General features: G+C 42.2%; 1 protein-coding gene across 4 annotated transcripts in view; it reads left to right on the top strand.

Moving 5' to 3' along the window:
• SLC31A1 (solute carrier family 31 member 1) overlaps positions 1 to 23,804 on the top strand; it is a 40,250-nt gene extending 16,446 nt beyond the window's left edge. For 3 of the 4 annotated variants that reach the window (XM_046023215.1, XM_046023218.1, XM_046023219.1), the window contains 4 exons: positions 16,007 to 16,173; positions 16,994 to 17,066; positions 18,957 to 19,125; positions 20,456 to 23,804. In XM_046023215.1, the coding sequence (XP_045879171.1) occupies positions 16,072 to 16,173; positions 16,994 to 17,066; positions 18,957 to 19,125; positions 20,456 to 20,657 (546 nt within the window). In that variant the 5' untranslated portion in view covers positions 16,007 to 16,071 and the 3' untranslated portion in view covers positions 20,658 to 23,804. Of the gene's footprint in view, positions 1 to 12,429; positions 12,485 to 16,006; positions 16,174 to 16,993; positions 17,067 to 18,956; positions 19,126 to 20,455 lie in introns of all 4 variants that reach the window. The other variant, XM_046023217.1, reaches the window with a different exon arrangement.
• Positions 23,805 to 25,147: the final 1,343 nt, after the last annotated feature.

Here is a 25,147-nt window from a genome sequence, read left to right as displayed (position 1 = left end):
GGGGAATAGCCTCTGCATAGAAACAGGTCCACATTTCTTTCCAAGCCACTCTCAGTTTTCCCGGATTGCGCCCAGAAAGCAAAGTATCTGACTTGGGTACCGAGAGACAGGGACACAAGATAGTTGGATAAAAGTACCATGACACAAGTAATAGAACACTAGACTTGAGGTCAGAATCTGGATTCTGATTGCAGACTGTCTCTAGACTGACTGCCACATGCCCTCAGCTCGTCTGTTAACCTTGTGTACCTCAATTTTCTGTCTGTAAAATGAGTAGCCATTCCTCTTTAACCCAGGCCCACCTTTAAAGTGCCATAAAGTTTGGAAACACGCTACATTGTTGTGGCTCAGCAGAGAATAGCCTGAGAACATGCCACAAAAGTAAATGAGGTAATTATTGGACCCAGACTTGGAATCACAAATATTGAATGCCTTAAAGGTATATTAGACTGCACAGAGCCTAATCTAGGCTTATGATGCATTCTATAAACAAGATGTGAGTTTTCTTTAATCTCATTATTGAGCACTCACAGAGCATAGTGGTAACTCACTGATGCCAGAGGGGAGGCAGGTGGGAGGATGGGTTAAATGGATTATGGGGTCCTTGCTGTGATGGGCACCAAGTGTCGTGTTTGAGTTGCTGAATTGTGCACCTGAAACTGGTGTTACGCAGTATGTTAACTGAGTGGGATATAAATAAAAATTTTTAAGTAGTAGTAATCATAACTCAGTGAGGGGCGCCTGGGTGGCTCCGTCGGTTAAGTGGTTGCCTTTGGGTCAGATCATGATCCAAGGACCCTTAGATCAAGCTCCACCAACGGGGAGTCTGCTTTTCCCTGTGCTTACTCCCCCTCCCCCATTCATGCTCGTGCTTGCTCTTTCTCTGTCTCAAATAAAATAAATAATATCTTTAAATAATAACTTATGGAGTAATAATCCTTTTACATATGTTTTTTGGTCTTTTTTTTCTCAGTATTTCTTCCCGTTCATTATTTCATGTGAATCATGTAATGACCCTGAAGGAGAATAAGACCAATGTTATCTGTTCCCCTGAGTTCTAGATGACACACTGAAATTCAAAGATCAGAAGTGGTTCTCAAAGAGTTAGGGTGATTTTTGCCTCGCAGGGGATTTTTGGGCCACGTCTGGAGACATTTTTTAATTGTCACAACTGGGACGGTGCTATTGGCATTTGGCGGGTAAAGGCTAGGGGTGTTGTTAAACATACAACAATGGGCAAAACAGCTCATACGACAACAAATTATTCAGCTTCAAATGTCAGTAATGCCAGAATTGAGAAACTCTGAGATAGGTGTTTTGTCCACAAGAACACACAGCGATAGAGTTGGATGGACCAGAATCCAGATCTTGGACTCAGTCTAATGTGTTCTCCACTGTCCTCAAAACATTTGAGCATTAAAGGCTAGAATCACACAAATTCTAGATTTACTGCTACTGTTTTGAGGAGGTACAAGTGAGAAGTGGGGTTTGTTTACATCACTGTTGAAGGTTTCCACGCGTAGTACAGATTGTATAATCCAATAAAAGTCTAAGCACTTGCCATGTGCCTCGCAGTCTGCTGTCCATGTCCTGCAGGGATCTTGGTCTGCCTTTATCATATTTTTCTATTTATTGAGTAAATACCAAATTTGAATCACTTATCCAAATACTGTTGAAATCTGGACACAACCCTTTAGCAGTCTCTGTACACAGTACCTACTGATAACCTGAAGAGTTTATAAGAAATGTCACCAGGACACTCAGCTGGAAATTAACAGAGCTGGGGTTTGAATACCCTCTGACTCCAGACTCATGCTCAGCACTATTCTGTAAGCTTAACTTACCGACAAAGGGTGGCGTGGAACTTGAAAAGCTCTTACAGTCCAAGATAGCCCGTATCAAATATTCTTCAGTTTTGCCCTTCAAACCATTTTATAACCCAGAAAATTAGAAATTTTCCTTCCTATGTTTTAACAGATGGCTTTATGGTTTCTGGCAAGTTAAAGGACTATAGCCCATGGTTCCATAAGGATTTTTTTTTTCTGTGAATGCCTCACAGAAGAACTTGAGCAGAAGAGCAAATAAAGTCCACTCTGGGGCGCCTGGGTGGCTCAGTGGGTTGAACCTCTGCCTTCGGCTTAGGTCATGATCTCGGGGTCCTGGGATCGAGCCCCACATTGGACTCTCTGCTCAGTGGGGAGCCTGCTTCCCCCCCCACCACCTACTTGTGATCTCTGTCTGTCAAATAAAGAAATAAAATCTTAAAAAAAAAAAAAGTCCACTGCATAGCAACAAAAGTACTCTGTGAGAAGGTAAATCTGATATCACTTCCCTGCTTCTTACCCTTAAAGAGCTGCCAGTTGCCCTTAGAATAAAATTTAGTCTCTTGAAATGACTCAATGTGTTCTATTCATATGACCTTGAATGCTCTTGGTTCTTTTCTATTTATTTATTTGTTTGACAGAGAAAGGCACAGCAAGAGAGGCAACAGAAGCAGGGGGAGTGGGAGAGGGAGAAGCAGGCTTCCCGCTGAGTAGGAAGCCTGATGTGAGGCTCGATCCCAGGACCCTGAGATCATGACCTGAGCTGGAGGCAGACGCTTAATGACTGAGCCACCCAGGCACCCCCCCTTGGTTCTTTTCTTGCTTAGGGATGCTGCTCCCTTACCTTTCTACCCAACTCCAGTAATTCATGAATCTGTCTGAAGTTACCTCCTTAGAGAGGGCTTCTCTCTTCTCTCTACCTGCCACCCCCCATCTAAATTAGTTTTTTCTCTGTTTTTCTCTGCCACAGTACCATGTTTAGTTCCTTCATACCATTTATTGTGATTGGTAATTGTATATACTTAAACACATTATTTATTTGTTTACATACTAAATGAGGGCTTCCTCTTCCTAGAGTAAGCCCCCAAAGGCAAGAATCTTGACTTTTGCCCCTGGATACCAAAAACTATATGGATTTTGTAAGAATTAAATAATTTTCGGGTGCCTGGTGGCACAGTCATTTAGCATCTGCCTTCAGCTCAGGTTATGATCTCAGGGTCCTAGGATCGAGCCCCATGTCAGGCTCCCTGCTCATCAGGGAGTCTGCTTCTCCTTCTCCCTCTGCCTCTCTGTCTGCTTGTGTTCTCTCTCTCTCGCAAATAAATAAATAAATTCTTTAAAAATAATAATAAATTTTTAAAAAGAATTCAGTACCTTTCAAATGAATGAATGTTTATTGAATGTTCTTCCAGATGCAGTAAAGAGGTAGAAATGAGAAAGTTTACTTGTCCTCAAGGAACTTGCTGTGTAAAAATAGTATTTTATATTGTGTGTTTTAAGAACTGTAAGCCAAGTTTTCCATAAGAGAAGATTACCAGGGAAATTCAGAAAAGAGAGATTTCTTCTGTCAAGAATCCAAGGAAAACCTGATGGAAGAGATGGCATATTAAGTAAGCCATAAAGAACGAGCTAGAGGGGCGCCTGGGTGGCTCAGTGGATTAAGCCGCTGCCTTCGGCTCAGGTCATGATCTCAGGGTCCTGGGATCGAGCCCCGCATCGGGCTCTCTGCTCTGCCAGGAGCCTGCTTCCTCCTCTCTCTCTGCCTACTTGTGATCTCTCTCTCTGTCAAATAAATAAATAAAATCTTAAAAAAAAAAAAAAAAAGAACGAGCTAGATTGTAAACTCAAAAGAGCAAGGGCCACGTTTTAACTTCACCCAGATCATACTCAGGAAGGGAGGCGGTCATGACAGGGAATGACATAAGCCGGAAAGTCATGCAGGTGTCAAAGTGCTCAGTTTATTCAGGAAAAATGAATAGGTCAGTTTAGGTGGAATATTTGTGAAAAGGATTAGTTTGAAATAGGCTGGAAGGTAAGTCAGTAACAGAAAGGAATAAATGCCAGATAGTGATCATAACGTGAGCATAACCAGTATCAAAAGTTGGATATAAAGTTACTGAGGTTTCATGGGGCACCTGAGTTGTTCAGTCGTTTAAGTGTATGCTTTTGGCTCAGGTCATGATCCCCAGGTCCTGGGGCCCTGAGTCAGGCTCCCTGCTCAGCGGGGGAGTCTGCTTCTTCTACTCCCTCTACCCTGCTCATGTGCTTTCTTTCTCTTTCCAATAAATAAATAAAATTCTTTAAAAAAAAATACTTAGGTTGGGGCACCTGGGTGGCTCAGATGGTTAAGCGTCTGCCTTGTGCTCAGGTCATGATCCTGGGGTCCTGGGATCAAGCCCCACATTGGGCTCCCTGCTCAGCGGGAGGCCTGCTTCTCCCTCTCCCTCTCCTGATGCTTGTGTTCTCTCTCTCATTGTGTCTCTCTCTCTGTCACATAAATAAATAAAATCTTTAAAAAAAAAATACTTAGGTTTCTTGGGGCACCTGGGTGGTTTAGTCAGTTGAGCGTCCGACTCTTGGCTTCAGCTGAGATCATCATCTTGTGGGCATGGGATTGAGCCCTGTATCGGGCTCCACGCTCTGTGGGGAATCTGCTTGAAGTTTCTCTACCCCTTCTTCAATGCGCTCACTCATTCTTTCTCTAAAATAAGTAAATGGGGCACCTGGGTGGCTCAGTGGGTTAAGCCACTGCCTTCGGCTCAGGTCATGGTCCCATGGTCCTGGGGTCGAGCCCCACATCAGGCTCTCTGCTCAGCGGGGAGCCTGCTTCCCCCCCCACCCCTGCCTGCCTCTCTGCCCCCTTTTGAGCTCTCTATCAAATAAACAAATAAAATCCTTAAAAATAAAATAAATAGGGGCGCCTGGGTGGCTCAGTGGGTTGAGGCCTCTGCCTTCGGCTTGGGTCATGATCACAGGGTCCTGGGATCGAGCCCCGCGTCGGGCTCTCTGCTTGGCGGGGAGCCTGCTTCCTCCTCTCTCTCTCTCTGCCTGCCTCTCTGCCTACTTGTGATCTCTGTCGGTCAAATAGATAAATAAATAAGTATTCTTTAAAAAAAATAAATAAATAAAAATAAAATAAGTAAATAAATCTTTGATTTAAAAAAAAGTTACTTAGGTTTCTCTTTGCAGACAGTTGTTAGTTCAGGGGAGTAGAACCTAAAATGCAAATTACAACTTCAGAAATATATGTAAATATTATCTGGAGTACAAATACTGGTTTAGCTTTGAGCACTGGGTCTATAATCAACATCATCACCACCAAATAGCAAGATTCAGGTTCCTGCGAAACACCATCTGTACTTGGCTTGTCTGGAAAGAGAGTGTTTGTTTTCTTACATTTCTAGAAGAAAGCAACACACTAGCCTGACAAATCCCTAGCCATGTTCAGTTAGTACAGAATTTGTATATCACTGAAGGATTCCATGCAGTGCCTTCTGAGGTCCTTCCAGTTCTTAGATTTCTGTGACCCACCAATTAAGGGATAGTGCACTCAGGTTTTAATTTCAGGTGGTCTGCCTGTAACTGAAGAAATGTCTCCTGCATCTCTTTCCAGGCCTAATTGTGTTTCCCCTATCTTTCGTCAATATCGTTCTATCAATGTGATGACCGAATGAGAATAGGCCTCGAATGAGAATCATAACATTTCAGGGTATTTTGTGAGACCTAATCCAAGCTGGGGTTCTTGGGAAAGGCACAGTGCGCTCTGAATGTTCAGAGGGCTTAGCAGGACACCTCGGAAGATGAGGAAGGTTTGTTGCATCAGAGATAGTAAGGATGGGCCTTCCAGACTGAAGAAACAATGTGAGCAAAGATAGAGGGAAAAGCGTGGGATTTGTCCAGTTCAAGCTTTGGCCATTGGACTTGTTTGACTGGTATTCCAAGTATGTGCAGGCAGGAAGGTAGGTTGAGGCCTTTGTTTTAGAGATCTGTGATCTCAGAACCAGGAAGTTAATAGACAAGGGAGAGGTTGGTAGGCAGTGCTTTGTTTTGGAAGGGTTTTTTGTTTGTTTGTTTTTTTTTGTTTGGTTTTTTTTTTTGAGCAGATAAGTAGAGCCATGCCTTTGGTAGATTAATTTGTCGTTGGCGTATCACATGGGATGAACAGGGTGGAGGGTACTGTTAGGAAAACCCATGTTTGTAGGGATGCCTCTGTGGCTCAGTCGGTTAAGCTTCGGCTCAAGTCATGATCCCAGAGTCTGGGATCGAGTCCCGCATCCCACATCGGGCTCCTTGCTCAGTGAGGCACCTGCTTCTCCCCCTGCTTGTGCTTGCACTCTCTCTCTCTGACAGATAAATAGGTGAAGTCTTACGGGGGGGGGGGGGGCCATGTTTGTAATAGAATTGCTGATGGCAAAAACCGGAGGCAAACTGGGTGAATCTTCTCATGTACTTGGGATTAGGAAAAGTGATCAAAACCATGACTTTTAATGGACACCAAATTGTGACATTGGGTAAATAACAAGGCAGGTTGAACAGAATACATTCTGGTCGGGGAGTGAGGATAGGTAAATTCTAGCAATGCGACCTCCCCAGCTTTCTAGAATAACATTGAACAGGGATCAAGCCCCACATCGGGCTCCCAGCTTGGGGGCGAACCTGATTCTCCCTCTCCCTCTGCCCCTCCCCCTGCTTGTGCTGTCTGTCAAAAGTGTTTTCAGGTTGATCTTATCCTATAGTTTGGTCTGTTTTTTGTTGTCACTTTCTAGAAAGTTGGACTTATCCAGGTTTAGTGCCCTAGAGGCTTGATTCATATAAAGGATCTGGATTTGGCATTTCAAGCCCCTTGAGGGTCAACAGCAGTGTATTCCTTTCTTCGATATTTTTTTTCCTTTCATCCATTTTTAAAACAGGTGTGAATTTTGTTTACAATCTCCTTGCTCTCGTGACCAAACATATTTTCTAAAAGTATCTATGAAGGCAAACTAGGCCAGAATATGTAAATGTTAGATTCTCCCAAGCACTTTGTGATTCCGTACTCTAGGTTTCCATAAAACGAATAAGTAGAACTGGATGAGTTTGTAACCCCTTCCAAGTCTTAAAAAGTTCAACTTGTCTATGTTATCCTATATCACCTACATTTTGCTACTTGTAGTATAGAGCTATTGAATACTTTCTAGGCATATCCATCAAATATTATTGTATAGCATTTCACACTCACTACAGTGGCAGAGAGAAAACTCTCTGGTTTGAGGTTTGCCTAGTGTCTCATTAACAGATTAAGGAATTGGTTTGTCTGTCTTATGTCTAAGTTGCCAGGAAAGAAATGCAGAGAAAGACAATTCATTTCAGCAAGCTCTTACTACTGTGTGCAGGATGTTAGAAAATGAAGGAGTTTATGGATTAAAAAAGACAGGGTTAGGGCGCCTGGGGGGCTCAGATGGTTAAGCATCTGCCTTCAGCTCAGATCATGATCTCAGGTTCTTGGGATGGAGTCCCACCTCCGTCTCCCTGCTCAGTGGGGAGTCTGCTTCTCCCTCTCCCTCTGCCTCTCCCCTCAGCTTGTGCTCTTGCTCTCTCTCTCTCCTTCAAATGAATAAATAAAATCCTAAAACTTAGAACTTACAATCCAATAGTAAGGATAGGGATAGAGAAGAATTCTATTCTCCTGGAACCTGGCCTGAAAAAATGTAGAATTAAGTTTTAGCTCTGGTGAAACTTGACTAATCATATAAGTCAGTGTTTATACAGTTAAGGAAAATGAAGCTATAAAATAGAAAATTACTTGCCCAATACAGCATTTATCACCTGCTTCCCTTTCATGTTCAAACTTGTTCTCTTTCCTTTGTATTTTGTTGCTTACATGGTAATAGCATGGCCCATTCATGTTTCCCCAGAAGGCATAGGTGATCTAGAGATTGGATAATGGCATTTTAAAAATTAAGTTTGTTGGAGCGCCTGGGTGGTTCAGTCAGTTGAATGTCTGCCTTCGTCTCAGGTCACGATCCAGGGCTCCCTGCTCAGCAGGCAGTTTGCTTCTGTCTGCCTCTCCCCCTGCTTTTGCACTTTCTTATTCTCTTAAATAAAAAAATAAATAAAAAACCTTTAAAAATTAAAATGAAGTTTGTCTTTAGCATGCTTTCTCTTGAAAATGATAAGCCTCCCTGACTGGATATTCTCCACATAATGGGTTCCATGCAATGACCTGTCTTGCCCCATGGGGCTTCTTATCCACCTTGCTCTGTCTGAGCAGCTTAATGAGGTGGACTGGACTCTTGGAAAGATGACATTTAAGATAGACAGGGGTGACCTTGAACCCATATCAGGAAACAAAGTGCTTGTCTTAATCTGATTAGAATCAAATTACAAGTTTGCCATCTGTTTTGTGTGGATCGTTAGAATAAACATAGGGCAGCTCCTGAGTTACCATCTTTTTTTACTAACATAGATCTTCTTAGGCAGGAACTCCTCAGTGAAAGAGCTACTCTCAGGAACTCAGAGCTGCTCTTTTATTTTTCTAAAAACTTGTCAGTCCATGCCACATTTCTTGTTTCCCTAGATCACTGGCCACTCGTAAATGAAGGCTCTTTAAGTTTTAAATGTAATTGTTTGAAGTAGTTTTCCCCTTTATGACTCTGGCTGTTGGCTACTTGTGGTGGAGCCCATCAGTCTGAAATATGAGTAATTCAGTCACGTAGATTCTGCTATTAATTGGAGTATGGAGACCGTACCTACTTTGGGTTTTTTCCATGAAAGGTGCTTTCAGGGAATCAAGCTCAGCCTATCAAAGTAATAGAGCTCACTTTGGTAGATGGTGAAGAAAATGAAAATAATATTGACACCAGCGAATAATCACAACCTTAATTCTTTGCCAGTTCTATTAACATTTTCTCATATCAGCCCCTCCATGGCTGTGAAGAAAAACCAGGAAACATTTGTTACAGATGATCCCTGGGAGTTATTTTTATTATCAGCAAAGGCAAAAAGTTACAAGGGAAAACAGTGGCCTTTATTTTATTGAAGATTCTTTTTTAAGATTTTTATTTATTTATCCGAGAGAGAGAACATGCTGGGATAGGGACAGAGGGAGAGGGAGAAGCAGGCTCCCCAGTGAGCAGGGAGGCAGACATGGGGCTCGATCCCCAGGACCCTGGGATCATGACCTGAGCCGAAGGCAGACGCTTAACGACTGAGCCACCCAGAAGCCCCAAAGAATTTTTAAAAGGATAAAAATCTAAATGATTTTGTTTTTGTCGTGGTAGTAGTGGTAGTGATGTTGGTGGGGTTTTGGCGATTACACTCCTAAATTCTGACTCTCTTTATAAACCTACAGTCATAGCAAGTGCCCTGTCATCTCTTATCACCTGCCAAAGATATTCGGGGAGAGGAGGGGAATGTGTGTGTGTGTGTGTGCGCGCGTGTGCGTGTATGAGTTTAGGGTCTTTTACACTTCTTTTTCTTATTGGCCCAACCTATTTTTCTCTCTACCTCAACTTCATCATTTTACTGACTGTGTTTAGTACATCAGTGGAGCAGAACTTTGTAAGTTTTTGCCAGTTCTGTCTGAGAACCTGTGTAAGCCTATGATTTACTCCAGCCTTTTGTGAATATAATTGGTAACATTAAGTATCTCTATGATCACCTTACACCTCAAGAAAGACATTGGCCAAAGAAAGACAGCTACAGTATCCAGTGGTGTGGTTACATTCATACAATTGTGACCAAATTTCTGCCAGTCGATTTGGAGTACCAGAATGAGGCCAGGGCCATGGGGTTGAGTGGAACAGCATCATAGCCTTCAAGGAGAAGGGTCTTCCCCCTACATATTCATCATATTATATTCTCCTTCCCATTTACTGGGAGCTACTACTTTTTTTTTTCAAAACAACTCCAGCATATTGGGTTGGAATGCCAAGGGGTGGAGGGACACCTAAACCCTGTTTTATTAATGCATTATAATCTCTTTACTTCTACATCTCCTTTACTGCCTCCCTCCCCAAAGGACAGTGTGAGTGTGGAATTCATAAAGCCATCAAGAGAATTTTAAAGTTCACCTTCACTTGAAACAAGGCCAGAGCTATTTCTCAGAATATCTGCTGACCCTGTGCAGGTCGTCAAAAGGCAGGATTAGTGCAGTTGAACTGGTTGCTTGATCATGAGAACAGAGTCCATAAGCATGAATCCCTGTTTATGGTAGTATAGTGTCTGTGACCTTGAATTTTCCCTATCTGTGCCTGTCTAAAGCTTATAAGTAACCAATAAAAATAATGACTGCAGAGAGCAGACGAGCAACCAGATTTGTTTTTGTTTAATGGTTCTACAAATCTAAAAAGGAACCTGACCTTAATCGTCAGAAGAAAAACTTTCTTCCTAATCTTCCTTATCAGGAAACTCTGTAGGTAGTCTCCAAAAGAATTCTGCGAGACTCCAGATTTTATCTGTCTTGTGCTGGGGAACAGGGACAACGTGGCAGATGTCTGACCGCTTCTGTGTAGTCTTTTTGTCCCGGGTCTAATCTCCATAGTTCCTGTGGATTACCATTTCTTATCCATCATTGTGTAGTACCAGGGAAATAAAAAAGAATTGGAAGTTTAGAATAAATCTATTAAAATTAAGGTCAGTGCTGAGACTCAGGATGGGCCTGAGCATTCAGCCTTCTTGACAATTTCCTAACTTCCATTCATAAATTCATGTTTATTTTGCTAAAGATGCTAGACTTTGCAAACAATCCGGTCCTCTCGTTAAGCTTTTCATTGTGCCCTTGTTGGGAGGTAGGAGGTGGACAGGAATAGAGGAAACTTCTTTTTTGATGGTCCTCAGAAGCAGACGGAGAAGGAATTAGACTCTTGAATACAGGAAAGTTTTGGAAACTATGTGTATAAATGCTGCACAATACTTACGAAGTGGGGGAAAAGGGGAGACAAAATGAAATGCAAAGCTTATGGTGTGCAGCGTGGACTGTGCCATCTCCTTTTCCAGATCTAACAGTCTTCAGGGCAAGAGAAACAAGTTGGCCTGTAGCCAACTTAAGTACCCAACTGAAGATGAGATGAATATTCCCTAGAAACTGAAGAGCATAAGTCTTCCTGAGAACCCAGCTTCTTAGCTATTCTATGTGAACTGAGTTCCCTAGAAACACTCTTGACATATTTCCAGGAAATTTCCTACACTAGAAGAAGGAGCTCTTACAACCTAGAGCTGTTCTGAACTATCCATGTTCACTTTGTCCATAGCCACTTTGTGGTCTCAGGAGACAGGGTAAGTGGGAAGGGTCTTGAACAGTTAGTTGTCTTGGCTAGGAGACTTTGTGAGAAGGAAGAAAACAGCTAATACTTTGATTATATCTTCTCCCACAAGGTTTATTCATTGGAGTTTCCTTAAGGTCTTTTATCCTTATCCTATTTTATCCTATCCAGAGTGCCATTTGTGTGGCACTCTGCTGGATGCTTCCTAAGCCTTTTATCTCCTTCATGCTCCCAGCAACCTCCATGATCTACTAGCTCCAGAGAGGGTGAGGGACTTGCAGTGGAGGTGTACAGCCAGAGCACCTTCAAAAGCCCTCTACAGATGTAGATGTCATTGAGCTTCTCACTCCATTCCTCAATATAAAGATGCTTCGCCAGTATGGATCCCTCTTAAATTCTGTTAGAGAAAATGAGTTTGCCTGAACTGGCAAAAATGTAAATGAAAAGGGACGCCTGGGTGGCTCAGTGGGTTAAGCGTCTGCCTTCGGCTCAGGTCATAATCCCAGCATCTTGGGATGGAGTCCCACATCGGCTCCCTGCTCAGTGGGAGTCTGCTTCTCCCTCTGCCTGCCATTCTGCCTGCCTGTACTCTCTGTGTCTCTCTGACAAATAAATAAATAAAATCTTTTTTAAAAATGCAAATGAAAATACCGTGTTCCTAATTTTTCCACCTAGCTCTAAACTCAGCTTGGTAACTAAATATTGGGGGAGGATTTTATTGTAGGTTGAAAGTCAGGAATCCTGAGATTTTTTTTTTATTGTTTTTCCGTTTTATCCTTGAGTCATATATTCAGATTTTTTTTGTTGTTAATATTCTTCTTTATAAATAATTGGTAAATCCAATGAAGTAGAAAGCTAAGGAGAAGAAGAGAAGTGAACAGTGGAGGTTTTAAACAAGAACAGGAAGGTTAGCCTGGAATTAACATATTCACATAGTTCTAAAACCAGAAATCCAGTGAATCGGTAAATATAAAAATTTTGCTGAGGTTCCACCTGTCACTCATCATTACTAACCCATCCACAAGTTCCATTAATTGCAGTTGGTTTACAATTCAGAAAACTTGATTCCATAAAAAGGCACAGAACAGCTACTTTATAGACCTTGACCCCAATTCTGAGAGACAGTGACGTGGAGCTACGTTAGAGAAAACAGTTCTTGGACAGCAGCAAGTGGTTAAAGTTGGCTGTGGAGTCTAGAGAAGCTTGAATAAAGCAAAGACGAAAGAGCACAGTTGGTGATCAAACCACTTTTTTCAGATTACAAATCGAAACAGCAAATGGTATCGCTGTGTTGCTGTTTTTGATTTATTCTCACTTCAATACCCATTTTTATTCTGAAAGAAACTTTTCTTGGATCTTCTTAGATTAAAGCTGTCGAAGAAACCAGACTAACGCTAACCAACTGCCACATTACCTCCTGTAAGTAGAATTTCTCTTTTAGAGAGAGAGAATGAGTTAGGAGTGTTTGATTACTATAGAGGATCCTTTATCCAAATACATAGGGCACATCAATGGAAACTCAAGTAGGAAGAGAAAAGGATATAATTGCTTTTATTTTTATGCTTTAATAATAAGTCATACATATAGATATAGATATCTATATATATCATTTGAGGTTGGCATCTTCCCTGGAGCAGGCTTTTAGTAAGCCAAAGGGCTTACCAGAATTAGTTTGAGTTTGTGCCTCTGGTATATGTTTGCACATTAATCCGCCAGATTTGTACCTTCCTATTCGTATACCATTGAGCACGCCTTGCCTAGGATTCCATTACAAGAAATCCATTGTCCACTCACGATGAAAGGAAGTAGATTCTATTCCTCCTCTATTTCCTAGTATATTTGAATGTGAAATTTATCCTACAAAGATGACACTTCAAAACAGGTGCATACTTTGAAAGGTGTTCTAAAGATTTATACAAATGAATTATTGGGCCAGCGATTTGTGTGAAGAGATTTGATTACATGTCTTCATTTAGCAGGTTTCTCTGACTGGTAATGAAGTACCTGAACAATTAGGAAACTGTGGGTCTTAAAAACTGTTGATGGGAAGAATATGTGAAAATAAATCAAGGATACTCTAGGGTACAGATCTTAAGTAGTTTGTGGTGCTAAGATCTTGCTTTTTTTTTTTTTTTAAGATTTTATTTATTTATTTGACAGACAGAGATCACAAGTAGGCAGAGAGTCAGGCAGAAAGAGAGAGGAGGAAGCAGGCTCTCCGCAGAGCAGAGAACCCGATGTGGGGCTCGATCCCAGGACCCTGGGATCATGACCTGAGCCGAAGGCAGAGGCTTTAACCCACTGAGCCACCCAGGCGCCCCAAGATCTTGCTTTTTAAATTGACCTTTAGGAGCTCCTAGGTGGCTCAGTCGGTTAAGCATCGGCCTTCGGCTCAGGTGATGATCTCAGAGTCCTGGGGTCAGGCCCCATGTTGGGCTCCCTGCTCAGCAGGGAATCTGCTTCTCCCTCTGCCGCTCCTCCAGCTCATGCTCACTCTCTCTGTCTCTGTCTCTTTCAAATAAATAAATAAAAACAAACACACTGACCTATGCATGTCTTCTTATGCCCAAAATGAAAAATGATAATTGTTCAGTCCCCCTTTTAGGTTTTAGCCTTGAGGCTCCTTGGGGAAAGACTGTATGTCTGGTTCATCTCTGTATCTCCCTCAGTCTTTTACACCAGAAGACACTGCAAATAATCACTGAATTGATGGCCAGAATTCAGGTTGATAATGTGAAATGAAGTTATCCTTTATGGTTTTCTTTTGCTATAATCACTTTCCAAACCTTATTGGAAGAGAACAAATTGTGACTTCTACTTGAGTGTCTTCATGAGGATGTATTCTATCTTCCTGGCTGGCAAAAGTCTTTTTATTCCTACTTTGCTGCACTTGCCTAGCTTTTAGGCTTTAGATACCTCGCGTTAAATACCAGGGATCTCTCCATTCTACCCCTATTCTTTAACTGAAAACTGCTGCCCCCTTACCATTTTTCCCATCATTGAAATTTGATGGGTGCTGTCATGTTGATTATTTTTGTGTGTTGTTTTTTATTCTTTGCTATAAAAACTTTATGGACAAAGAGGCTGTTATATATGTCCTTTATGTCCCTGGTATTAATAATACCAGATTGTCAAGCTCTGTAATTACGAAGTAATATAGTGTCTGCCATGAAAGTTATTTACATTCACAGTTGAACTTTGATTTTCCCTTACTGGTGCTTTGCTTTGTCCTTTACTAGAAATATGCAAGCCTGTTTCTTGAGCTTGCTTTCATAGAATCATGAGATGGGAGATTGAAGAGGGGGAGATAGATGGCTGAATAATTGTGCTTTTAAATTATATATGACTCCCTGGATCTATGTAGATTTCCTGTCTAAGGTATGCCTCTTCTCCACCTCTTAGTAATGTTGCCATATTACCTTGTTTGTTTCCTTCATCACACTAATCACATCATGAAATTGCTCTGTTTACTTTCTTGTTTTTCTTTCCATGAGTCACCTTGTTTATCTTACTCACAGAATTATTAACTTTTAACTCAAGAGTTTGGCACATAGTAGGAGCTTAAAATATTTATTGATGGAATGAAGCACACTCAGCTTATGAACATGAATACCTACTTGGAATTTCTTTTTTCTCTTCTTTTTCTTCTTCACCTTTTTTTTTTTTTTTAAGAGTTTTTTTTTTTTTTTTTTTTTTTTAAAGATTTTATTTATTTGACAGAGAGAGATCACAAGTAGGCAGAGAGGCAGGCAGAGAGGCAGGCAGAGAGAGAGGAGGAAGCAGGCTCCCTCCCGAGTAGAGAGCCCGATGTGGGGCTTGATCCCAGGACTCAGGGATCATGACCTGAGCCAAAGGCAGAGGGTTAACCCACTGAGCCACCCAGGCACCCCTTTAAGAGTTTTTTTAAGTAGACTCTACACCCAGCATGGAGCCCAACTCAGGGCTTGCACTCACAACCCTGAGATCAAAACCTGAGCTGAGGTCAAGAGTCAGAAGCTTAACCAACTGAGCCACCCAGGCATCCCCCTCTACTGGGAATTTCTAAAGCCCTCTTTCCTCCACAAACTAGAGTCAAGGGACACATAAAGAGAATCCACCAACACCTGCCTTTCCACCCTCCTTCACTTTCCACTCCCCACCGCCACACCAGCTACAGGCATTTTTGCTGCTTCGTTTTTGTCCCAGATGGACTTTGCAACAAAGCAGTGATGTGGTAGTAAAGATATAAGGCTGAATACGCAGTTGTCTGGACTTAATTTAATAGAGAACATTCAATTTATACCTTGTTTTCAGTGTTCTTAGCTCCAATGCTGAGCTGGGGTTGAAATTGTATCTTCTGAGCACAGTGCTTGCCCAGGGCAGTAATAGACCTTTCCTCAAGTTTAAATTAGCCAAAGGTTGGTTGTCCAGTATGTGAAAATGTATTCTTAATACCTTGATTGAACACAGGCTATCCAATTAGGTGAATTATTTGAAGCACTTGCTTTTTAGCTCCTGACATTTATGATTAGAAAGCCTTAGAGCAGTTAAATTTCATTAATGGCATCAATTTGTCCTCTATTACAAGTTATCTGTTTCGGGCAACCCAAAGAAACTACTTCCTTCTCCTTGTCTTAGATTTATATTTAAACATTGGCCACATCTGTTAAAGGAACGACTTTGCAGAATAAGGTTTATGTCTCTGAAACCCTAGGTGCAAATCCCTTGTGCCACTGTCTCCGAAGGTAATCCCTGCTGGATGAAATCCCACATAAATAAATAATTATCAGGAATCAAAATTTAGGCACCTGCCTGGCTCAGTTGGTAGAACATGTGACTCTTGATCTCGGGGTCATGAGTTCAAGCCCCATGTTGGGCATAGAGCTGACTTAATTATTTTTTTCAAAAAGCATCAAGGTTGTATACTGTGAACTAATTATATATAATTCTTTTTCTTAAAAGAATCTTCTGCTGACTCAACTTTTCCTGGAAACCTGGACCATTCCCACCATAAAGAGATAAGCCACATGGCTCACAACACTACAACAGTACCTTCTCACCATCATCACCCAACCACTTCAGCCTCCCACTCCCACTCCCATGGCGGGGGAATGGGCGACATGATGATGGTGAGTGCCACAGGAGAGGCTGCCCTTTTACAACCACTTGGGTAATAGAAATAATCGAGTTTCAGGACTGGCAGGTTATTATCTTTAAAGGTCAGTTTACCCGTGAGGAAAAGCACAGATAGACTCGACAAGACAAGTGATTTGCATGGGGCGCCTGGGTGGCTCAGTGGGTTAAGCCTCTGCCTTCGGCCCAGGTCATGATCCCAGGATCCTGGGATCGAGCCCCGCATCGGGCTCTCTGCTCAGTGGGGAGCCTGCTTCCCTCTCTCTCTCTCTCTGCCTGCCTCTCTGCCTACTTGTGATCTCTGTCTGTCAAATAAATAAAATCTTAAAAAAAAAAAAGACAAGTGATTTGCCCAAGATCATGCAGCAGGTTAATTTCAGAGTCACACCAGAACCAGGATTTCTAGGCCTCTGCTGTATTCCTTCCTTTCAGAATTGACCCTTTTCTGAATTAAGTTCCGGTTTACATGCTTTGTATAGAAAAGATAGTACACTTACCACGATAAGCACTGAGGAATGTATAGAATTGTCGAGTCACTAGATTGTGTACCTGAAACTTATATAACACTCATGTTGACTATACTGGAATAAAAATTAAAAAGAGAGAAAAGGTTGGGTTTGGGAAGGAAGCAAGGGAGAATACTTGTGGAGCATGTCTGCTGTAGGAATGCTGAGATGAAGGAGAAAGCCTCCTACTTCAATGAATGTCTCTTATTATCCCGATCTGACCCTTTGAAATGCTCTCAGCTTCTTTATGTGAAATTCTCATGTAGAATCTTCAGTCCTCTCTGACTGACTTGTTATGGTTTATCGGCAGCATATGACCTTCTACTTCGGCTTCAAGAATGTCGAGCTGTTGTTTTCTGGTTTGGTCATCAATACAGCTGGAGGTGAGTAAGCCGCCCTCATCAGGTGGTGTTCAGAGGGGACACTCACATGAGAGACAGTGACAATCAGGAAACCGGGCACCTCTTCCTCCCGTAAGTACTGAAAAGTTATGGTTATGATACGTAATCATCATCTTCTTACCTACCCAGAAGGTAAGGATACACAATGTTATAGTAAACCTCTCTTACAGTTCTACAGTAAACCTCCCTTAAATAACATGTATATGTTATGGGGGGCCTGGGTGGCTCAGTCAGTTAAGCATCTAACCCTTGATCTCAACTCGGGTCTTGATCTCAGGGTTGTGAGTTCAAGTCCTGCCTTGGGCTCCATGCTGGGTATGGAACCTACTTAAAAAAATAATAAAGAAAGAAAGAAAGAAAAAATAATAACATGTGTGTGTTTTAGAGTTTCTGGAAGATAATTTAGATACTAGATAGGAGTCTTTCGCAATCCATTTCCTTTCATCCTTTTTTTGAGTGCTTCCTTATTTGGTAAGTTATTGATCCTGGACATAAGACTATAGTCAGGTTAAAATGACGTAAGAAACATTTTGGGCAAATAGACCACAAAATAACCTTGGGTAGAAAACTGTTGATCCAGTACAATCCTTCCATTTTACAGAGAAATTAAGGCTCAAATACTGAAATGATTAGCCCTAAATCACAAAGCGTTGCTGTGTCAGCGATTGGACAGGGACCTAGACTTTCTAGATCTGCCCTCTCCAGTGCTCTTTCTAGCATACCATACTGGTCTACCTCTTTCCTGATTCTTGGCATGGCTCATCTTACTGTCAGACCTACTTTTGGGATAACCGATACCCATTTTTATGTGTCTGTGATGAGTGAGCACATGCCTTACGTTCAAACTGCACAGGCTCCATTGTCGGTTGGACTCTTTGAAGGATCAGGTCTATCTTTGGAGCCACAAAATCAGTTTGGGGAAAGAGAGGGGCATATAGTTCATGTAGTGTGTTAAATCAGCAGTTTGCGTATATTCGTAGAATTACCAACACTTCACAGTGTGAAAGACTTAGAACTGAAATGTCTGAGGGCGCCTCAGTGGTGCAGTCGGTGAAGCGTCCAACTCTTGATTTTGGCTCAGATCGTGATCTTAGAGTCTTAGGATTGAGCCCTGTGTTGGGCTTCGCGCTCAGCATGGAGTCGGCTTGAAGATTCTCTCTCCTTTCCCCTGGCTACTCCCCACTCCTGCTCGTGTTCTTTCTCTCTCTCAAATAAAAATAAATAAATCTTTAAAAAGAAAAACAAAACTGAAATGTCTGTTCAAGAAATAGTACTTTATTTTTTTTTTTAATTTTATTTTAATTCTAGTTAGCTAACAGACAGTGTTGTATTGGTTTCAGGTGTACAGTGTAGTGATTTAACAATTCCATACATTACCCAGTGCTCATCACAAGTGACCTCCTTAATCCCATCACCTATTTCACCCACACACCCCCAACCATCCGCATATTCTCTATAATTAAGCGTTTCCTGATTTTTCTCTCCCTTTTTTATAACCCTTTGTTCAAGGAAATAGTCAACACTTTAAAGTGATGTTTTATTCCCCTTTTGCATATTCTACATTGTGTCATAACAAGCCAACTTATGACACCAGGTAGCCAGGCCTGAAGGTGATTATTGTTCAGATGATTTTTTGTGGTATAATCAGAAAATGAATATATTCTCCAGTGGAGACAATGGTTTTCACTAACACCATCTTCACTCTCTGTCTGTCTGTCTGTCTGTGCAAGTAGAAATGTAGCAATATAATGTATTCGGAAATTGAGAGTAGCCCTCTTCTGTGTTGTCTCTCTAGCTGTCTAGCTTGGACAGCAAACCAACTAGTGACTTCACGCATGTGACCATACCACCATCTTTTCCTTCCCCACTTAGAAATGGCTGGAGCTTTCGTGGCAGTGTTTTTACTAGCCATGTTCTATGAAGGACTCAAGATAGCCCGAGAGAGCCTGCTGCGCAAGTCACAAGTCAGCATCCGCTATAATTCCATGCCCGTCCCAGGACCAAATGGAACCATCCTCATGGAGACACACAAAACTGTTGGGTAAGAAGACTGAACAGATCCAGACGGAAGTTCTGGAGGGCTGGATGAGTTAAGCACCAAAGCAGCTGTTTATTGGCAATAGCCCTCTTGTTGAGTTAGTAGTGACTCTGTATGATCTTGGTGAAAACCGTCTCTGGAGGCTTGGGTTGTGAATCCTAAGCAGGCCAAAGGAGGAATGATAGGAACCCTCCTTAGCTCAAACATTTGTTCTGAATTGTAAGCTTGGTCACTGTGGAAGAAGGTAAGGAGTTTATATTTTAAAATATTTGCCCAAATTGAAAAAGGAAAAAAAAATTATCAAAATAATAATACGCACATTAAAATAAATTCAGGTCAGGGTGTAGAAGAATGGCAGAATCCAATTGATTCTCTTCTATAAAAAATTTCATCCCTCAGCTCTACTTTCATTTTGTTTACAGTATAAGATGTACAGATGTCTGTATTCTGTCAACGAAAGCATTTGGATGACTGCTAGTTTTCCAAACTATTGGAATAGTTTGGAAAATTCGATTGGCAGATGCTTTTCGGGATTTTTTTAAAAAATTAACATCTAATGCATTATTTGTTTCAGGGGTACAGGTCTGTGAATCATCAGTCTTACACAATTCACAGCACTCACCATAGCATATACCCTGCCCAATATCCATAATCCAGCCACCGCTTTTTGGGATCCTTGAGTTTTAATAGAAATGTAGGTCTTAAACCGAACTGTAGTTCAAGGAATCCTATGGACCAGTGTGCTGCTTTCAAGTAACCACAGTGTTGTTTATTCCCAGTGTAACTCATGAGCTCATTGAGGCCCAAACGTGTGACTTACCAGAGGTTACGGAACTAGTGAGTGGTGAGGGGCTAGCCAAGCTTCCTGACCCCTGGTTAAGTACTTTGTTTTGTACCCCCAACCTTCAGTTCTCTTGCCATTCTTTAGAATATGAATGTTGCCAAGGTGGAAGTCCTGAATATGTTCAAATAAGTGCGGGGTGGGGAAGGGGTGGGGAAGTGGTTAGGGCGTTCCTTTTAGAAGCCAAGGAAGAGGTAAGTTAGGAGATTAGTCCTCCTTCCTCTCCTCTCCTCCCAAACGGTGTTCCTCCTGCTGATATTGAACCATATCTGGCCAATACTTATTACCCAGGCAGCCCCATCACGTTTCATTTCCAGGGATCGTAAACAACATACGTAACACACAAGTAGCCATGAGTTGCCGGGATGGCTGTGAAGGAGTCTGGTTCAAGCTGAGCTCCTGACCACAGCTGCTCCCCCTTTCTACCAATCTGCAGAGCTGCCCGAGCACTCCTAAGGGTCCCTGATGGTTGTGTCCCTGTTTACTCTCCAGGCAACAGATGCTGAGCTTTCCTCACCTCCTGCAAACAGTGCTGCATATCATCCAAGTGGTCATCAGCTACTTCCTCATGCTCATCTTCATGACCTACAACGGCTACCTCTGCATTGCGGTAGCAGCCGGGGCCGGCACTGGGTACTTCCTCTTCAGCTGGAAGAAGGCAGTGGTCGTGGATATCACAGAGCATTGCCATTAACGTTAAACTCCATGGTGCAGCCTTATTGATTGCAGTGGGAAGCAGTTCAAGACTGAAAGACATGATTCCTACTCCAGTCTTCCCTTCTCGCTCCTTATCTCCTTACACACACACACACACACACACACCCCTGCTCAACAGAGGTTTAGCCTACAGTCTCTGAGCTAAAGTGATAACCTCCCTGTTTTTTTTCTAATGAGCTGAGATTCCCTCAGGAGATGTCCTCCCTCCCCCATCATCCTAGATCCAAATTATATGTTCTTGTCCAAGTCAGGTAGCTTTCTGTTCAGTGACTTGATTACCTGCTTCCTTTTGAGTCTCCTGTTTTATTTGGAAAATAGACAGAATGTGAATTTGGTGGGTTTTTTCCTGGGCGAGTGATGGAGAGAGATTCACTTCAGCTAGGATTGATGGCAACTGAGGGAAATTCCTGTCCAACTAAACCCAAAACCCAAACTTAACATTGAAAAGTGAGTCCCAGTCTTTGTATGCAAGGAGTATGAAGTACATTGTGCCTTTTGGTGTGATGAGTGGTACCGAAATCTTGGTAGTTTGCAGAAGGGTAGTTTGAGACTAAATATGGGCCTGGAGCTTGCAAAAGTGTGTGTGCATTGTTGGGGGGCTGACTCATCAGCTTGTGTTCCTGCTTAACATTTTGATCAGAATGAACTTGTCACAAATGTCAAAAAATGACAATCAATTTGAGAAAAATATAAATAGATATTTTAAAATAAAACCATTGATATTTTACTTTTGGTACCTTGGACTATCGCAGCTGAATGAAGCAAAAGAGTGTGAATTGTTTTCTTTTGTTACTGTCTTCACATGCTGGCCTCTAAACCAGTGGTTTTTAAACCTTAGCCTGCATCAGAATCACATGGAGGGCTTGTTAAAACAAGTGTTAAAACACTGGTTTCTGGGCCTCAACCCAGAGCCCCAAAATTGGCATTTCTAACAAGTTCCCAGGGTGATGTTCCTGCTGATGGCCAGGGGACCACACTTTGAGAATCTCTGCTTTAAACTAAAGAAGTATCACCAGGTGAGGTGAGCTACTTGGTACTGGGCACAGGAATTTGAGTTGACGATTGGTAGGTGGTATGTCTAAGCTTCACTCGTGTACTAAATGCTGCTGGTCAATACTTAATCATTCCACAAACGTATTCAGCTCCAGGTTTGTGTACGTGTGCCCAGGGCCTGTGCCCAAAGTAACTTTTATCAGTATGTATGAAATCACTAGTCTTTAATTTTAAAGGTCTGTGGTTTCTTGGAAGTAGCTGGAAGATTGAGGATGACCTTTGATCTGCAGTATAAAATCAGCCAGTCATGGGTCAGAAGGGCAGAAGCCCAGCCCTCCCTTTGGAGAGGTTTAGAGTACGGTCTGCTGATGACCAGATTTTCCTCAGGGCCCAGCATCCATGTCCGCACCAAGCAGATCCTCGTTCTCTCTGTGACTGTCTTTGTTACTCTTGGGGGTTTCAATAGATCACATGTGGCCAAAACCTCTTTTTCTCAATGAAGAACCATCCTGGATTTTTATTCTGTTCTGTTGTGAGTTTACACTATAGTCTGGTCCCCAGTCCAGACAACCTATATGAAGTGACTCTTCCCGTGTTAGTCTGTTAATCCTGCCCTCCTTGGTGCTAGACTCCAATCGTGCCTCAGGGCAGAGGACACAACACACAACTATTCTGTTGGCCTCTGTTGTGGTTTTGGAGTTTGTACGTTCTCTGTGGGTGCCAGTTAAATATTGGAGAGCAAGGAATGTGTACTTCTGTGGCTTTAAACCAAGAGAAGGTTACGAGCTTACCTGATCAGGGGTAAAATCTGAGAACGAACATTTAGAGTTTTGTGCTTTTCTCTCATTCCAACCCCTTGTGGGGCTGCTACTTCGCATGAGCGCGGTGCATGACGGTTAGTGACAGAGTCCAACATGAAGGTATAAGTTCCCAGTTATTATCTCAGAAACCAAGGAATAATAAAACCGTGCGAAATAAAAGAAGACTGATGGAATAGTGACCCTGGTGCTTGCTCTCTAGAAATCTTGGCCTAAGCTGCTATAAAATACCCTTTCAGAAACAGGACCTTATCAGTAAGGTAAGAAAAATCAAGGCCAGTTAAGACAAAATGCTGTGAATTTGAAACTCAGTGGAGAAACATCAGTCTGGGATAGGTTTTTCAGTGTTTATGACAAAGTGTCACAAAAAAACCTGAATTCCAGCAGTTCTTAGATTACATTGCCAAAGGAAAAAGTTATGAAGGAGAAAAAATTTAAAGCTTAAATTCCATCTTTCTTGAGCTCTTAGATTATGATAATGATCTCATTGACTTTCATTTCTGTTTCCCTGTTGATTTGGAGTTTAGTGCCTGACTTCTTTGTTCTTTTGGATCCAAAAGAACCAAGATCCAAAAGACCCAAAATCTTTTCCTCCTTCTCTGTTCACCTGTCTTAGAAGCCTGTATCCCCATTTCTTTGGCCCCTTATTGTGCTTTCCTTTCCCTTTCTTTCAGTTTAATCCCATGTGTCTAGTTTATGAAATCTCCCTAGCCCTCCTGAGGCAGTGGAGATAGATACCAACCAGAAGTTGTAAAACTTAGTAGAGACCTGACGCACCCTTCGGGGAGAAATTGTCCTGTTGGAATTGCTAGAAGGCTGGTAAAGGGCTACCTACTGGTACCATCCACAGAGTCACAGAATCTTAACTGCTTTCTCCAATCTGTGTTGGAGGAACACTCAGCCCCTCATTGCCCACAAATGGGGAATCCTCTGTGTCCACCAGGGAATTAGAAATTAAGGTTTCTTCACTACTTCTATGGTAGGGCTGTCTGGAATTCTATTTCAGACTGTGAGGCTCTGGGCTTGGCCTCTAGCCACAAGGGGTTTCTTATAAGGAGCTGGAAGGGGAGGGGGCAGGGGTTACACGTTCATGTCATTTCATTTTGATCCCGCTCTCTCCAGCTGCTGCTTTCAGAAGATAAATCTAAAGATACAAAGTCTGCATTTGATATAATGCCTTAATCACTGAGTCTACAATTCATGTTGACCGTTTTAGATTGTAAGCTCCTGGAGAGCAGTATTGCTGTAGTAGGAATATTTTAACAGTGTCATATGTAACAGAACAAAATAAATATTTTGATTTTGTGATTCTATGCATGTCTTTCTACCTAGATAGGAGAATAAGTGATCTCTTCGTTGGCCATTACCATCACTTTTTTTTTTTTTTTAATCTTACTTGATGAAGAGATACAGTGAGCAAGAGAGCGAGCACAAGCAGGGGGAGCAGCAGAGGAAGAGGGAGAAGCAGGCTTTCTGCTGAGCAGGAAGCCCCATGTGGGGCTCGATCCCATGAAGGCAGACGCTTAATGATTGAGCCAACCAGGCATCCCAACCATCAATTTTTAAGATGTCAGTCTTAAGTTGCAAGATCCCTTTATGTTTTCCTCTCACTCTCTTCTTATTCTACTTAAAATGACAACCTTGGGGCACCTGGGTGGCTCAGTTGGTTGAGTGTCTGACTTCTGGTTTCAGCTCGGGTCATGATCTGAGGGGTCATGGATCAAGCCCAGGTGTGGGGCTCTGTGTTCAGTGGGGAGTCCACTTGAAGATTGTCTCTCCCTCTCCCTCTGCCCACTCTCTTTCTCTTTCAAATAAATAAATCTTTAAAAAATATAAAAATAACAAGCAGAAACTTCCTGCCGACGGGTCCTGTCCCCATGCTTTAATAAAACCTTTTTTCACCAAAAATAAATGAATAAATAAAAATAAAAATGATATGCTAGGGGGCCCTGGGTGGCTCAGTCTGTTAAGTACCTGCCTTCGGCTCAGGTCGTGATCCTGGATTGAGCCCTGCATCTGGCTACCTGTTCAGCAGAGAGCCTGCTTCTCCCTCTCCCTCTGCTGCTCCCCCTGCTTGTTCTTTCTCTCTCTGTCAAATACATAAAATCTTTAAAAAAAAAAAGTTTTTTTAAAAATGGTAAGTTAGGGGGCTGATCAGAGAGCCTGATGTGGGGCTCGATCCCAGAACCCTGAGATCATGACCTGAGCCGAAGGCAGCGGCTTAATCCACTGAGCCACTCAGGTGCCCCATTTCTCCCGGTTTTTTTTGCCCTTCCATACTGGCCTTTGTGGGCTTCAAGGTGATATTACTCAGTTTTCCTATCTAGAGCCTGACTTGCTGTGTCTTCAAGACTAAAATTACAAAATTGAAGGCCCTTGATCAGACTGGAAGAATAAAAATTTTGTAAGAATAGCTGGAGGGGGGCGCCTGGGTGGCTCAGTGGGTTAAGCCGCTGCCTTCAGCTCAGGTCATGATCTCGGGGTCCTGGGATCGAGTCCCACATCGGGCTCTCTGCTCAGCGGAGAGCCTGCTTCCCTTCCTCTCTCTCTGACTGCCTCTCTTGTGATTTCTCTCTGTCAAATAAATAAATCTTTAAAAAAAAAAAAAAAAAGAATAGCTGGAGGAAGAAGAGAAACTATATATTCTCCTTTCCCT

This window comes from Meles meles, chromosome 11 (assembly GCF_922984935.1).
Source record: "Meles meles chromosome 11, mMelMel3.1 paternal haplotype, whole genome shotgun sequence".
Classification (NCBI taxonomy): Eukaryota; Metazoa; Chordata; class Mammalia; order Carnivora; family Mustelidae; genus Meles; species Meles meles.
The sequence above is the reverse complement of the archived record's forward strand: the minus strand, read 5'-3'. Positions and strand labels throughout refer to the sequence as shown.